This window comes from Camelus ferus, chromosome 9 (genome assembly GCF_009834535.1).
Source record: "Camelus ferus isolate YT-003-E chromosome 9, BCGSAC_Cfer_1.0, whole genome shotgun sequence".
Classification (NCBI taxonomy): domain Eukaryota; kingdom Metazoa; phylum Chordata; class Mammalia; order Artiodactyla; family Camelidae; genus Camelus; species Camelus ferus.
The window spans coordinates 71,519,539-71,535,125 of NC_045704.1; the positions used below are offsets into that span (position 1 = coordinate 71,519,539).

General features: G+C 39.4%; 1 protein-coding gene across 5 annotated transcripts in view; it reads left to right on the top strand.

The window, feature by feature from the left end:
• The window catches only part of CDC14A (cell division cycle 14A), a 142,193-nt gene that overhangs the window by 29,449 nt on the left and 97,157 nt on the right, over positions 1 to 15,587 (top strand). For all 5 annotated transcript variants that reach the window (XM_032487199.1, XM_032487196.1, XM_032487198.1 and 2 more), the window contains one exon: positions 567 to 659. In XM_032487199.1, coding sequence (XP_032343090.1) covers positions 567 to 659 — 93 coding nt within the window. The remainder of the gene's footprint in view (positions 1 to 566; positions 660 to 15,587) is intronic.

Sequence of the window (15,587 nt, forward strand, 5' to 3'; positions counted from 1 at the left end):
TCCATCTTTTCCCATTAACCATTTATTTTCAGATAATTAAAAGGGAATTTTTATAGAACATTATAGAAAGAAAATATTAATATTGCTACTCTAGTTAATATAGACATTTAAAAATTTTGGAGAGGAAAACAGATTGGTTGACACATTTAAAAAAATGGCATAATACGCAAAGTATAGATAACTTTTCTGGGAGTGGGTATGGTATGTAGGGAATGAAAAAGAACGAATAGACTTTAGATATAAGATCAAGAATAAAGATTCAGAAATGGTTCTTGCTAATAAAGATGCCAGTAATTTAATTATTTCCCACTGTATCAGTCTCCTTTCTTGGAGAAAAACATATTTGTTCTCTTGTTAATTCTTGTATCATGATTGGGCTGTAAACAGTCTGAACTAAGTAAGCCTCTATCTTGTGATACTTTTGTGCAAATACCGTAGAAATTAAAGTTGAAAGTTGTTACATTTCACTGATTGCAGCACATCTTTGAAAATTAAAGAGAAGATTTTCTGCATATTGCAACATTGTCTCTCTGGTTCCACTAACTCTTTTCATCCCCTCTTTTTAGTCATACAGTTTATCAAGAAAGAAAATAGTTCACTACACCTGTTTTGACCAACGGAAAAGAGCCAATGCAGCGTTTTTGATAGGTGCCTATGCAGTAAGTACCTTTTTCATGATTATTTTCTACAGTCGGGCCAACGGTATGCTGACGCTGTCAAGTACAATCCAGACTACCTTCCCAGTGGAACTGGGAGATGGTGAAGATTATTAGCAGCTTAGGAATTGATCCGGGATGGAAAGTGTGGACCAGTACCGATGGACTGTTTGTGCTAGGATTTTATTTTCCAGTGGCTGATGAGAGAATCTTGGAACTGCAGTGTGTGGCTTGGATTCTTGTTGTGTAGCTGTTTTAATAAAAAAGGAAGGATATTTACAGGAAAAAAATATATATAATGGAAGATTATTAAAGGCTGTTAAAGGTTTCCTTTTCTTGGATAAGAGGAAATCCTTGATTGGGGAGGATTATTATTACCATCAATCCACCTATTCTCTATACATGTGTTTGCAGTAAGCAAACTGAACGTAAGTCCTGCATGTATTACAACTTTCCTAATTACTAGACATGACTTTTCAAAAGTAATTTTGATTAGAAATTTGGTTCCCTGTAAGCACTAAAATGTACATGTGAGTTCTGCATGAGTGTGTGACACAATTTTGGTGAGAATATTTCTAGAATTTTCTACATATCCTGGGGTTGGGCAGGTGGGGGAGAGGTCTTCCCTTTTTCCTTTTCCCTCTCACCCCCCGGGAGGGTCTGCGCTTCTCTGAAGCCTGGAAGCACACTGCTGTGTGATCTTTCGTGGGCCTCCTTCTGAAGACCTTGATGGAAGGAGGTACCAACATCAGACTCTGCCACATCAAACCGAAAGCTCTCGGGGAGAAAGCCCAGCTCTGTTGTTGGAAAGAGCATCAGCTGCAGGGCGTAGGCTGAGCACAATGGCAGGCTGACAGCCGGACTGCGGCCCAGGGCTTCGTTTCCGGGACGGAGAGGTGCACTTCTGCCTACCTTTGCTCACGATGTGGCTCTGGTGAAGCCTTGGGCTGCCCTTGTGGTGCTTTCCTTTCTGGCTCCATGGACAGCGTGCTGTAGTACTTGGAATCGTGACTAAGAATCAGAAACACCTTTTCTTCATCCTGAAGTGGCTCTGGGAGGATGGGTAAGCCACTCTGCCTTTCTTAGCTTTACTTAGTTTCCTAATCTGTAAAATGAGAGGGTTGGATATAATGACCTCTAAACTTCCTTCCAGTTCTGAGGGTGCTAGGATTATTTGTAGCGACAGCCAGGCTCTTGCTTTTATTTTTTAAGAGCCCACACAAAAAGCTGGCTGTTGGCATGAAGGTTCAGTGAAGTGCTGGTAAGCTGAATTAGGCAGACATGCTTATTTTTCACTTTACTTTGATGAATACCATTCACCTGAAGCTGATAATTGACACTATGTATAAAATATGGAGAGTCTGTAATAACCCCTGGATCCCAGCCAGGTAAATAAGCGTGTCTTCCTGAGGGGTTTTGTGATGCTGTTGAGGGTGTTAATTCCTGAGTGTCCTTTGTCATAAGGGATTCCATCAGGAAGAGGTCCTGTGCTGTCCTCTCCTTTTCTTCCCCCTCCTCCCCTCCCTCACCCCTTCTTTCTCTCCTTTTCTTCTTAATGCCTGCCTTTCCTGTTTTTAGTGTTGTCCTTAATTTCCGCGTGGCACCTTTGGGATTCTGGACGCAGATTTAGTTATAACAGATGTGCTGAACTTGGGGATAAAACACGTCTTCTAATGCAGAAGTTCCCACCACTTTCCAGCAGCCAAATGAAGGAACAGCTGTCTGAAGAGGTGCTGAGGGCAGCACGAGCTTGTCTTGTGTGCTGGTTACAGTCCTGAGAAGCCGTGTAAAGCATTTATTCTTGTATTGGTCATTTCCCAATTGATTTTCTTTTCTAATTTTAGAAATGTGTTACCCAGAGAGCTTTTTGATGCAGCACTTAATAAAAATGAAAATCAAAAGTTATAATCGTTCCTTAAAGAGAAGTTTGTGCCTTACTTCTTGTTACGTGTATGCATTTAACTGCTGATTCAAGTATTTTGAGCAGTCAGTAAAGGCATTATACACACATCTCCGCTAAGTTCCACGTATAATATATGAATACTTGCTTATTATCGCTTTCCTAGGCTAGAGGGTAGGGACCGTCAGTTTTGTTCACTGCTGTGTCTCGGGGGTGATAAAACATTTACCCATATTGCTATTTGGATGAATCATAATCTCCTGGGGGAGTCTTCTTGGACATAAAAGACTTCTGCCTTTGGAGCAGCTGCATAACCTGTGTGGGGCAAGCTGTGTACGTGTGTATTTTTCAGGGTCTGTTGCAGTGAAGGTCTTCCTCTTTTTTAAAATGTGGTATCAGCCCTTTATCACGGGGCTCTGACTACTAAAAAACATTTTGTACTAGGACAGCTCTTTGTCTCTAGTCCATAATTTTTTTGTTTGTAAAATTTGTTTAGTGCTGAGGTTTTCTGGTCTACCTCACAGGATAATTACCAAGATCCAATATCCAACTGCCTGTTTGATAGCTCCACATTATATATCTAAATGATAACTCACATTTATTGTGGCAGAACAGAACTTTTTATCCCCTCTGCACAAACCTATTTATTCCCCCACTCATTGCCTTCTTAGTAAATGAACTGCCGTCAGCAACTTGCTGAATCAAAGGATAGTAGTCATTTTGGTTCTTCTTTTCTCTTCCCACACTATACTCATCACTAAGTTCTAACTAAAATATAGGTTGACTCAGAATGCTTTTTTCCATCTCTATTGCTGTCACCTAGTCCGAGTCACTGTCCTCGTTCACCTGGATGACCGCCACAGCTTCATACATTGTCTCCGTTCACACTCTTGCTTCCCTTTAACCCAGTTGCCACACAGTTGTCAGAGTAATCTTCTAAAACTATAACTTAGATCATGCCATTGCCCCGTTTCAAATCTGCCCAATGATTGCTCACTGTTCTTGGCAGAACATTCAGCCTCCTTACCAACGCCATTAAGATCCTCCGTGATCCGTCCCTATCTGCCTCTGTGATCTCCTTGCTCAAGACGTTCCCATCAGGCTGGCCTTCTAACCATGGGAAGACCAAGCCTGTCCCCACCGGAAGGCCGTGATATTTCTGTTCTCTCTGTCTGGACTGCTTTTACCTCAGACTTTTGCCTTTCTTCTTCCATTATTCTTCTCTCCTCAGAGAGACTTGCTCTCAAGCTTTACCTAGCTCCCCCCACCTTCATCAGCCTCGAACCCTTTGCTGTTTTATTTATTTATTTTATAACACTCGGCTATTTGAGATTACATGTTTCATTTGTCTATTTACTTGCTTATTATCTCTTTACTAGACTAGAGGGTTAGGGACCTTGTCAATTTTGTTCACTGCTGTGTCTAGGAGGTGATAAAACATTTAACCAGAGGTTAGGTCCAGGCATTCGTCAGCTGAACTGGAAGCTGGCCACAGTGCAGCCTTCCTGCTGTGCTGAATCATGGGGAAGTCTGGGTGGGGGTGTCCCAGGGAAGAGATGAGGTGGCCAGCTCGGAGGGGGCTGGGGTGCTGCTCCAGGCAGCGGCTATTTACCGGTTGGTGTGGAACTATCTCAGTATCTGAACACTGAGCATCAGCTTAGAACAGTGCCCGGCTCATGGTAGATGCTCTCTTAATATCTACTGAGTGAATGAATGATGGAATGATAAAATATGAAAGAAAGAAGGAAGGTAATGTCCTTCAGGTAATTTCAGAGGGTGACTGAAAATGATCAAATTGGACATAAAATTTAAAGTCATTTCTTCCTTTTTACTAGAATATTTGTAGTATGACTGAGCCAACTATGCTCTTTAAAGGTGCAGAATCAAAGTACAGCACAGGGAACTATATTCAATATCTTGTAATAAACTATAATGGAAAAGAATATGAAAAAGAATATATATATGTATAACTGAATCACTTTGCTGCATACCTGAAACTAACACAACATTGTAAATCAACTATACTTCAATAAAAAACTAAAACCAAAAATCAGAGCAGATATCATAGACCAAGGGCAGTACCTCTTATTCAAGTAACGTCACTACCTTACTTCTTCTTTTTTTTTTTTTGATAAACTTTTTTTCCAATTCTTTTTATTGTGGTGAAATACACATAGCGTAAAATTTGTTACCTTAATCATTTTTCTTTCTTTTTATTATTTTTTATTGAGGTATATTTGACATAACATTATAGTAGTTTCGGATGTGCAACACAATGATTTAACATTTGTATATATTGCAAAATGATCACCACCATAAGTCGAGTTAACATCCATCACCATACGTAGATGCCATAAGTTTTTTTTCTTATGAAGCATTTTTAAGTGGCTTGTTCAGTGGTATCAGTTACATTCATATTGTTATACAGCTGTCCTACCTTGCTTTTGAGTCTTATGCAGATATTAGGAACCTACAGAGTCAGGGCTTTGCCTGCGGTTTCCCTGTTAGATCATGACTTTATGTCACAGAAGCTTTTTGTATTTCTATTTCCTTATCTGTAAGTGAGGGAGAGCATTTTTATATTTTATCTCCCAGAGCTGTCACGAGTATCAAAAAGGAGATAAAATTTACAGAACATCATGTTCAGTAGGAAATCCACAAACCCTTCTCTGTGGGTGATCCAAAAGCCAGAGTTTTAGAATGACTGGCCACTGGAGATCACAGTGACACTTAACAGATGATAGGCACTCATTTCAGGGAAGTCCCCGTTCGTGAAGCATCTCTTTGTCCCTAAGCTGGGCTGTTGAGCTCCTTGAGATGGAGGGCTCAGATTTTGAGGTCAGATCAGCTTTGCTGGAAAGGCATTTCCCTTCCAGGACAATACACTGTGCTGTTTTGGAGTTAGGATGCTGGGATCATCTTAGCATCCAAAATACTCTCATATGAGTTTGAGGAAGATGGCCTTTAAAAAACTACAAGCATGAATTAATTAGTTTCTTGCCAGATGCTGAAAGACCAGATCCTCATGGTTTCTGTATTGTTTTCAGTTCGTAGAACTATGGTAAAGAGGTCAAGGAGAATTTGGAGCAGGCCATGATGATGGAGGGATAGGAAAGTAATTCAGAGGTAAAGAATTAAGAATTTTTTTCAGTGACGTGGAGGATTCTTAAACAAAAATGGTAACCACATTGCATGTTCCTTAAACCACTTGTTAAGTCCTCCTGTTGCTAAATAAGGAGCCTAATTATGGATGATCTGGGACTGGCCTGAACCAGATGTCATGTCTGAATCAGGGATGACAAGGCTGAGGTCTGCAGACTTTCTGACCATGTCTGTGTCTGCTGTTTGTTCTGTAGACTATACTTAGGCCTTAGCAATGATGTTCTACCTCTCAGTCCACTGCTAATTGCAGAGAAGCCACTCTCCATCTGGTGTCGTGGTTGAGAGCAAAGACTTGAGCAGAGCCACAGCCTTGGCCTTGACTCACTTGTTATTCATATGTTTTGAGCAAGTTATTTAACTCACCCAAACTCCTGTTTTTTCCATCTTTGAAGCAGAGATAATACCATCCCGCCTAGCGTAGCTGTGGTGAGGACTGAAGGAGGTCGTGTTCATGAAGGTGTCAGGGCAGTGCCCGGCATTTGAAGCATTTAGGAACGGCTGCTCTAGGCAGCAAGTTGTGTGGCCTTCCATACAGTTTTCTGAGCCATTGTCTTACCTCCCCTGAAGAGCTGAAGGCTGCTGCCCTCTTTTTGTTGGCTTGTCTTCCCTCCTTTCCACCCCATTTTACACTTAGATCCTCCCTTGGCTCAGTGACACTCAGGTGGTTGCTAATCTTTTGATTGCTTAGGGTAATTCACTGCAAACTGTAAAGGGTGAATAGGAGTTTTCCCCCCTCCTAGGATGTTATTTGGATTCTAAAGGAAGAACCTATCTAAACCAAATGAGTTTCTCGTTTTTGAGATGTGTGTTCAGGCATTCATTAGTTCAGCAAATATTTATTTAGCTCAGAGGAGCTCTACCCAGCATAGTGGTAAGCTCTGGGAAATAAAAAAAAAATAAAAATTAAAAAAAGAAAGAAAGGAAAAATGAATGCCTAGTTTAAAATGGGGAAACAGATGAGCAATAAATAGTTTGGGAAAAGTGTGCAATGGGTGCCAAATTTGGATTAAGATTAATTATGTCAACAATGTTCTTCTAGCCTTTACATACATGAGGCCTTGTTCTGGAGTTGAGGATACCAAGGTAAATAGCTCCCTTTCTTCTGGTGTGGCTATTGGGGGACCAAGGTGGAACCTCGAGAGATTTGTGAGGAATCAAGGATGAGTAACCCCCACAGGCCTAGTTGGGAAAGGAATATCAGATAGGGAACATGGCATGGACTGCAGGATGCTCTTTTGTGGGCAATAGGAGGGGTTGGGAAATGATTAAATGTATTTTAAACATATAGCTTGAAAAGAGGATACTTTAATGAATTTAATTTTTAAAAATTAATACATTTTTAAAATTTAAAAATTGGCATAACTGTATTATGGGAGAAAAGTAGGAACATTGTCTTACAATTACATCACTCTAAACTTGAATTACTTACTTAGGTATAATTGCAGTGTAGTTCTGTGAACCTATTTTCACTTGGCCTATGTATGTTTTGCTTTTTCGCTACGTACATGATCAAATACCATTCCATTTAGAGAGCATACTATTGTTTACCATTTTAGATTCCTTTCAAATTTTTTAATAATGTGACAAACAGCTTTCTACATTATAATTGTTTCTTTTTGTGGGTTTTTGTCTTCAGATTGCCAAAAAAGTGATAAATAGATTATAAAAAAGTCAGCATTACTTTAGCCCTTGGAGTATATTACCATATTTAAGCCAGTTTCCACTAAATTTGGTATCACCTGAAAACTTCAGAGTCACATACCTTTGCATAATGAGTATAAACACTAAAGATTTGGAAATTTAACTGATGAAAATGATATTTTATTGTTTTACATATCGTTTTAAAAATTATTACCCAGGTTGATTATTCCTGTAGATTTATTTGTAGGTTTATTAACTTTTTGAATAGTTTGTGTTTTTAAAATTTGTTTACTGTATCTGGACCATTAGAAGTTGAAAAGCGACTATCAGTCTTTTTCCTTTATTTAAAAAAAGAAGCCAGTTCCCTGTGTCTGATTTGTATCAGTAGGTGCAGACCCCTAGAAATCACACCCACCAGTCCAAGTTTCTGTAAAAAATTAGGGAGTCCATGCACCTTAAATTCTGTTACTTACCAAGTGCTGTGTTAGTAAGTACTTCTAACTGAATACAAAGATGGTTAATTGGAACTGCTGGTAATTGATCTATTGATTATTTAACACTGAGTGGTCTACTGAATATACAGAAAATTATATTTGGAACAGTGTTATTTAAAAGTGGTTAATGTGTGTGTGTTTAGACCATTGGAAAATAGTAACTGAGGCAGCTGATTCTGAATTTGTTTTGTCCTCATTGTTTGCACCAAGCACGTTCGTTTCCTTAGTCTCTAACTCACAATTCATCCGTAAATTGCAATTTCAGAACTGCTTTAAATTGTCATGAAAAAAACTATAGGTTAAACCGATATTGCTTAAAATGTAGGTAAAATTATTAAGAAAAATGTTGGTTCAAAATATGAAAGGTGCTTACCTTAAATATTTATTAAAATAGTAATAAAACAGATATCAGCTACCCGTGTTCTGTCAACCTCTGTGGCTTCTCGGTAAACCTAACAAGTAGCATTTGCTTCTGCTTATAGAAATTGTGGAGAGGAAGGGAGGAGTGGCCCAGGGCTGGGGCAGGGCAACTTCCTGTTTGCAGTTCCTTCCTTTTACAGCTTGATGGGCAAGAACGCTATTGTGATATTGCCTGTAAATGGGCCAGACGGGTTTTATCCTCACAGGCTTGTATTTTTGGTGTCTTTAAGCAGGTCAGGCTCCCTAAAATCATACAGCATTTTCAATTTCAAACTCTTTGAATTTGGAAATTCTGTTAGTCTTCTGCATATGGGTAGAGCAATATTATCTTTTATTCAACTCTCCTTGCATGTTTCCTTTAGCTGTGGTCTAGAAAAATCAGCTGTTTGCTTTTCATTTGTGGAAGGTTTGTTTCTTAACTTTAACTGAGTAAGTCTTTTCAGTATTTTTTTTTCTATTTTTTTATTATCCCGTTAACAAGTTTCCTCTGTGCTGAAAATAAGCCCTCAGAGCTACACACACACACACACACAGACTGTATTTAGGACTATAAATTTCAGGGGTGATACTGTGTCTGCTCACAGCGGCTTACACATTTTTGAATCTTATTAGTAGTCTTGAAAAGACATACGCTTTTGTCCGTTTGTTTCATTTATATACTGAATTAGGGGCAGGTGCTTTTTTAGTGCTTGGAATCATTTATTTTCTTATTTATTATCTTTCCCTTTAAGGGAAGAAACTTTGTTTTGTTCCCCACGACAGCCCCAGCTTCTAGAACAGTGTCTGACACATCCTAAGTGCTCAATAAATATTTGCATGAATGACTGAATGTTTAATTGATAAACATTAGTAATGTCGAGAAACACTTTGATAAAGTTATCTTCCACAAGTCTTGAAAGTTTAATGTGGAGTAACTGAAAAACTGGAGTGCTTTATGAAGTCAGTACTAATTATAGAGATAACAGCACGAATCACAATGTTTTGAAGCATTATTTTTTTTACAAGTTACTGAGTAATACAAGATGTTTTTATATAGCTCTATAAAATTTTAGAACTGTAGCTTTGTTAATAGCTACAAACATTTGAAATTAGTATTATGGTTGATAGTCTGCATTTTAGCCCCAGAATTATTTCCGTTTTTCTCAGTAAGGGAAAATTCTTATTTATGCATAAAAGTAGTAGTTAAAACTTGTCAATCATTTTTTTAACAGTTGTCCTTGTACTCTCAGGATATCTTTCAGCAAAGAACTAAAAGCTCAAAAGCTCAAAAAAAAAATACTAGAAAAAATTTTCAATCACATTAAAAATTTAACTATGCATTTTTTATGGAAAATAATTAGAAAAGAGGCAGCCAAAGCCCTGAAGACATTCGCCTTTATCATGTTACTTGAAATGTATTTGCAATGCCTGATGTGACAGCAGGTGACTGGCCCATCTGGGTTAGTCTACAGTTGACATGTCTGTACATGTCTGCTTGGGCCTCACCTGACATTGATGTGAGTGGGAGTCATCTCTGTTCAGCTTTGTATAAATATCTGGGCAGAAGAGCTTCACACTTAGACACATCCCCAGTGCAGATAGTTACTAGTATGGGTATATATGCTGATGGTACGTAATGTCCTCTTGACCTGACAACATCTAATCTTAGACCCTCCGTTTATAAGGGGCTTTTGAATGCATACTTTTAATCTATGAATATTTTATTTCAAGACTTTTTTTTTCTATTTGATATATTATGGACAGTGATTTAATACATGAAAAGCCCTCCCATATGTGCTTTCTGAAATTGTAGACAAAGGAGGAGCTAATGCAATGCCTGTCGAGGTTGCTGTGTGTTGAGTTATTCCTGAGACTCTTAGTGCCCAGAATATAGTCACTTCGACAGTGAACTTAGACCACGCCCATGGCGGCTACCGGGTCCCCGCGTTGTCGCCACTCTGCCCCTGCCTCTGTCTTAGTTCTCGCCCTCCCTGTGCCTTTGCCTCAGCCTTGTCTCCCTGGTGCCCACCCGCTCTCACTTTCCATAATAAATGCCCATAAGGGTTTCTGAGTTTTCTTTATGGAAAACCAGGACCTATGACGAGGACCTGAAGCCAGGGATGTGGTTAGTCAGCCAATTCCCGGTTAAAGTAAATAGTTGGGCTAGGAAAGTCACTTCAGCCTAAAAGAAAAACCTAGAGTTGCTGTAGTACCTCAGAGAATTATTTAATAGGGGAGTAACATTTGTGGTTCTTTGTTTCAAATTAATGAGCAGACAGACAAGCCTTTCCATGTGAAGGTACGACTGTAGGATGATCAGACTTTACAGTTCTTTGGTGAGTGGGTGTGTGAGTCGTTTAGTGAGGCCTACTTTGGGAAATTTGTAAGTTAATTGAAAAAAAAACCCCTATAATTCCTTTCTCAGAGAAACTTTTCCTGCTGTTTTTTCCATAATTGGTCCGTCCCTCTCCTTACTCTCCAACTGTCTATTTTATCATTTCTTATTATCTGACCCAGAACCTGGCTCAGTTATAGCTTTCCTCACCTTGTCTTGCAATTGATGATGTGCAGTGTAATCTACTAGAATGAGCTCCTTGAGGAAAGGAATGACTGTTACTCACGTTTGCATTCTCAGCACCTCACATAGTGCCTGACTGTGCTGTTCAAAGGAATAAGGAACGAGCGAGACAGGAAACAGCCCTGGAGGGAGTTCGGACCCCCAGTGGGGACTGATCTTGTGTTACCGGTGTGTAAGAAATGATGCAGACAGACAGACTCCAAGCTCAAGGTCTTCATCACGTCGCTCCCACCACCCCAGGTCCTGCCCTTGACTTCTGTAACCCAGGTCTCGGCTGCAGGGCTTTTCATTGCTTCTTAAAACCAATGGGAATGGACCCATCCTGTACAAAGAATTCAGGGTTAAGCGTTAAATCTCCTAATAGCATTGCAGGGTCTTGCCTGCCTTGGAGTTGGGAAAGCCTTGAATCCCATTAGTTTGAATGTAGTCAAGTATTTATGTTCCCTTCAGAAATGTCTGAAATTTTGAGAAAATTCTCAGTATTTGCAAGTGAGCTGTAGGTTAGGCTGCAAGCTGCATGTTTTGCCAGGAGCCAAATTTTAAGTTTTATTGTTTTCCTGGAAACATATCTGTGAAATAATGGAAATAGTGACAATATGTGGTTAACATTTTAAAATAGTTTCTAAAATCATTTTGTTTTCTTGTCTCTAAGTCAGGTGTATGAATTCAAAACAACAACTTTTAGGATATCCTATGATATTATTACCACAAAGTTTAAAAAAATCTACTAGATATTAAATTTTATATTTGTATATTGCCTGATGACACTATTTTACTTCTGAATTCATGGAAGAGGAAGTCAGATAGTAGTTGATGATTAAGATCCTTCTATTACAATTAAAATTTGGGGGATTTACCCAGAATGTGGGCAACTGGATTTCCTTGATAAGCTCTATTTGACTTTTCTTTTTTTTTTAAGGAACAGTAGTTGACCTAGACCTTGGGTTTAATACAAAGACTGCAGGAAGAGATGGAGGGAGGAGTGTCTCTGGCTTTTACGATGTCTACTCTAGCAATCTGGAGAGTAATTTCTCTGAAGAATTGCTATGGTGGAGCTGAATACAGTGATTCTCCACTAAGTTACAGAAACAGAAAGACCTTAGATAGGATCTCTCCTTGCCCTGCCTGCCCACCCCTACCTTTCCCTTCTCCTCTGCCTCATTGTACTAAGAGACCCAGAGAGATTACGTAACTCGTCACAAGAGGCAGAACAGAGGGGACGAGAACCCCCCTGTATCACTGGCATTCCGGTTCTTCCAGTCCCCCTCTTATGTAGACACTTACATTCCCAGTTAACACCATGTTCCCTCTTTTCTCACACTTTGCTCTTGGCTTTCCTTCACGCCTGTTACTCATACACACTCCTCGTTATCCCTGTACGACTCTCCATCTTCATCTTTGTTTTTCCCCTACAATTTTCACTTCTTTCTCCTTCCGCTGTTCTGATCATGTCTTTCCTGTTGCTTTGTTTCCTTCCTCCCTTCCGCCTCCCTCCTCCTTTTTTTCTCAATTGGCTAGTATATAGAATAGTAATATTGTAATAACTGGGGGTTTTTGGTTACATGTAGCGGAAACTGGCTCTGACTTGCTCAAGCTCAAAACTTCAGAGTGAATTTCCTGGTAGTTTAGTCAAAAGGAGGATGTGGAGGTCTTCAGGAGCCTTCACTGTTAAATAAAACTCTGCATTCATTTTCATAGGAAATAGTCTTTACCACCCGTCTGCTTCATTTGTTCATTCTGTCATTGAACAAATAATTATCGAGCAGCTGTGCTGGATGCTCTTCTAGGCGCTAAGGATATAACGATAAACAAGAGAAAAAAAATCCCTGTCCCTGTAGAGCATATATTCTGCTGGGCGAGGCAGCAGTGCTGGCTATGTGGTGATGTGCTAGCGTTGGGCTGGCTGCTGCACATTGGAAGTTCAAAGAAGCCATCTTTGAGGTGATGACAGTTAAGCTGATAAAGACTAAGAACATTCTAGGCAGAGGCAATCGCAAGTACAGAGGCTGTAAGGTGGGAATGAGCTTGGGTATGACTGAGGCCCCAAGGAAAGCCGACGTGGCCGGAGCACAGAGGTGAAGAGGCTGATGCAGCAGATGAGGTGTGAGGTCTCTGCCAGGGCTTGTATGTGGTGGGGAGAGTTTGGATTTTATTCTCCATAACATGGGAAGCTGTTAGAGAGTTGAAATGATCTGATTTGTTCTTAAAAAGACTTTTAAAACCCATCTTCTAGAACTCTGCCCAAAGCTCTCCATGCTAGAGTTCTCTCTGTTTCGTGTTTCTCTCATGCTACTGGGCCATAACGGTCTGATTATTTACATGTCTGCCTTCCCTACTGTCTTCATTTTATATCCCTAGAATACAGCTCAGTGTCTACATGTGGACGCATGAATGAAGAGGTGGACTTGTCACATAGTGTCATGGGCATTCGCAAAGCCTGTTGTGCCCTTGGAATTTCATTGAGAATGGAGACTTCCTTTCTTGCACTAACTACCACTTAAAGCTAAGGGAATAATATATATTTGTAGTTCTGCGACATAATTTAGGCACTGAGCCTTCTGACTTCTAAAAGGATAACATTTCTAATACTGATTTTCAAATATAACTAGGTATCAGAAATACCCATGGGCCAGACCTGGCATATCTGGCTAATCAGAATCTCAGGGGGAGAAATCAAGATGTCTATAGTTTAAACAGCTTTAAAGGCTTTTCTGAGGAATATCTGAAGTTATTGAAGTTGGGATCCCTGGGCTAGGAAGATCTGAAGTAACATACAAGAGTGCTTCATCAGGTCAGGGGTGTATTTGCCTTGTTCTTGGTATTATCCATGGTGCCTGGTACCAGTAACTGCAGAGTGAAGAAATGAATCACCTGTGTGTAGAACTGTGAAGAATTCTCTGCTCATCTCCTTTTTCTTTCTTCTCCCTCTTCTTCATTTTCTTTGAAAGTCTTGCTGCTGATCAAAGGATGGGGGTGAGAAATTGCTGGGGTGAAAAGAGGTGTTTTCTGGAAGTAGTGAGGTCTGCCTATAGTAGTGAGCCAGAAGAGGAGGGAAATTTCCAGTAGCTGCAGGGAAGGTGGATGCGCTTCCTGTGTATTACAGTTTGGATATGTGTGCAATAGCTCTGTGGGTTGGATTTAAGTTACTTTTATTTCAGTTAAAGTTTCCTTCTCTTGAGAGTTTCAGTTGTACTATTTGTGAACTTTGTAAACGAAAGTATTTAGGGAATGTGGCTACTTCTTAAAAATGTATATACATTTAAGAACTATAAATCCTATTATTTCTTGAAGATACATCTGTCATGTGGCATATATTTGAACAGTTTGGGCTAACGCACAGTAAAATTGCCACAGAATCCTCTCTGCAAACACCTGACTGGTGGGCAAAGCTCTTGTTTCTCCTGCTTTCTCTAAGCAACAACTCTTTGTAAATACTGGAAGAGAACAACCAGTTCCTTGTTTGTGTTCATTGTTGGTTTTCTATTCTTGAGTCAATTCAAGGAAGAGAGGCTTACGAGTTACTATGAGATTCTAGAGCTGAGATTTAGTTCACATGTTGTATGGCTTCTATCTTAGAAATTTGGATAACATCTAACCTACAAACATCTTCAGCTTGAAAAAGAGTAAGATGACTATATTCAAAAAGGAAAAAGCCTTTTTGTTTTCGGTCCCTCAGGTGCATGCTCTAGTTAGTTACGAAAAATGAATACAATGGATTGTCTGGTCTACCTCCTTCCCTCCTTCTAGGAGATCTTAGGTTGCTGTAGTTGCCTGTAATCATGGGAAGGGAGCCACGCTTTGATACTTGCTCTCCCACCTGAGGTGGGGGGGTTCCATCCCTGGCAAGTTTGGCCATCTTTCTCTTGTGTATGTCCAGAAAGTTTCTGACCTGTCTCGTTTACTTTTCATTTCAGTTACTTCACTCTAAATTACATCAAGAAAATCTTTTTCCTCTTGTATTTGCCTTGCCTTCCATTGCCTCAAGATCTGAGACCAGTCATAATCATAATGCCCAATACTGAGGAAAGCTATGCATTTTGAAGTGGAATTAGATATAATAAAGTGCCAGTCAAACAGTTGAAATAATTCAGGGCTCACCTTAGAGTCAGTGTAAACATGGTGACTGCTGTCCTCGTGTTTTCCCAATCTGGCTTTTTCTCAACTAGTTAGCACTGAAGGAAGATAATTTTAAAAGCAGGCTCGTGTATTTAATTATTTTGTTTTAGTTTTCAGTTTTTGAAATAGTGTTTTCTACTACTTTTTATTTTAGATATCTAATTTTAATGATAAGAGGGAACGTATTATCATTTTTGGTCTAGCCTATGAAACTAACAACCATAAGGGTTTATCTTTGGGAAATGATTTCCAGAAATCTAAATATTAGCTTTTACAAATAAGCTTTTGGAATAGAATTCATTTGCAAGTTGAGGACTGTCTATAATTGGTCACAGGTGTTAACAGGATTTAAACAGTGATTCTTGGTCTGTGATAGTGGATCTGTCATCTGCATCTTCACCATAAATGAAGTTATGGTTCTTGCTTGATCAATTCAGTCCTTGGTTTGAAGAACACACTCTTCTCACTTCTTTTAACTTTTCTTTCTTAATTTGAAAGGCTTTATGAAATAAAACTCATACCATATCCAGAAGTAAGCAGTGAAACTCAGCATGAGGAGTTTTTAATGTGAAACCATTCCACTTGAGAGCATGTATTATCCAAGTGATAATCTGGAGCGAGTCTATTTTCTGTGTTTTCTG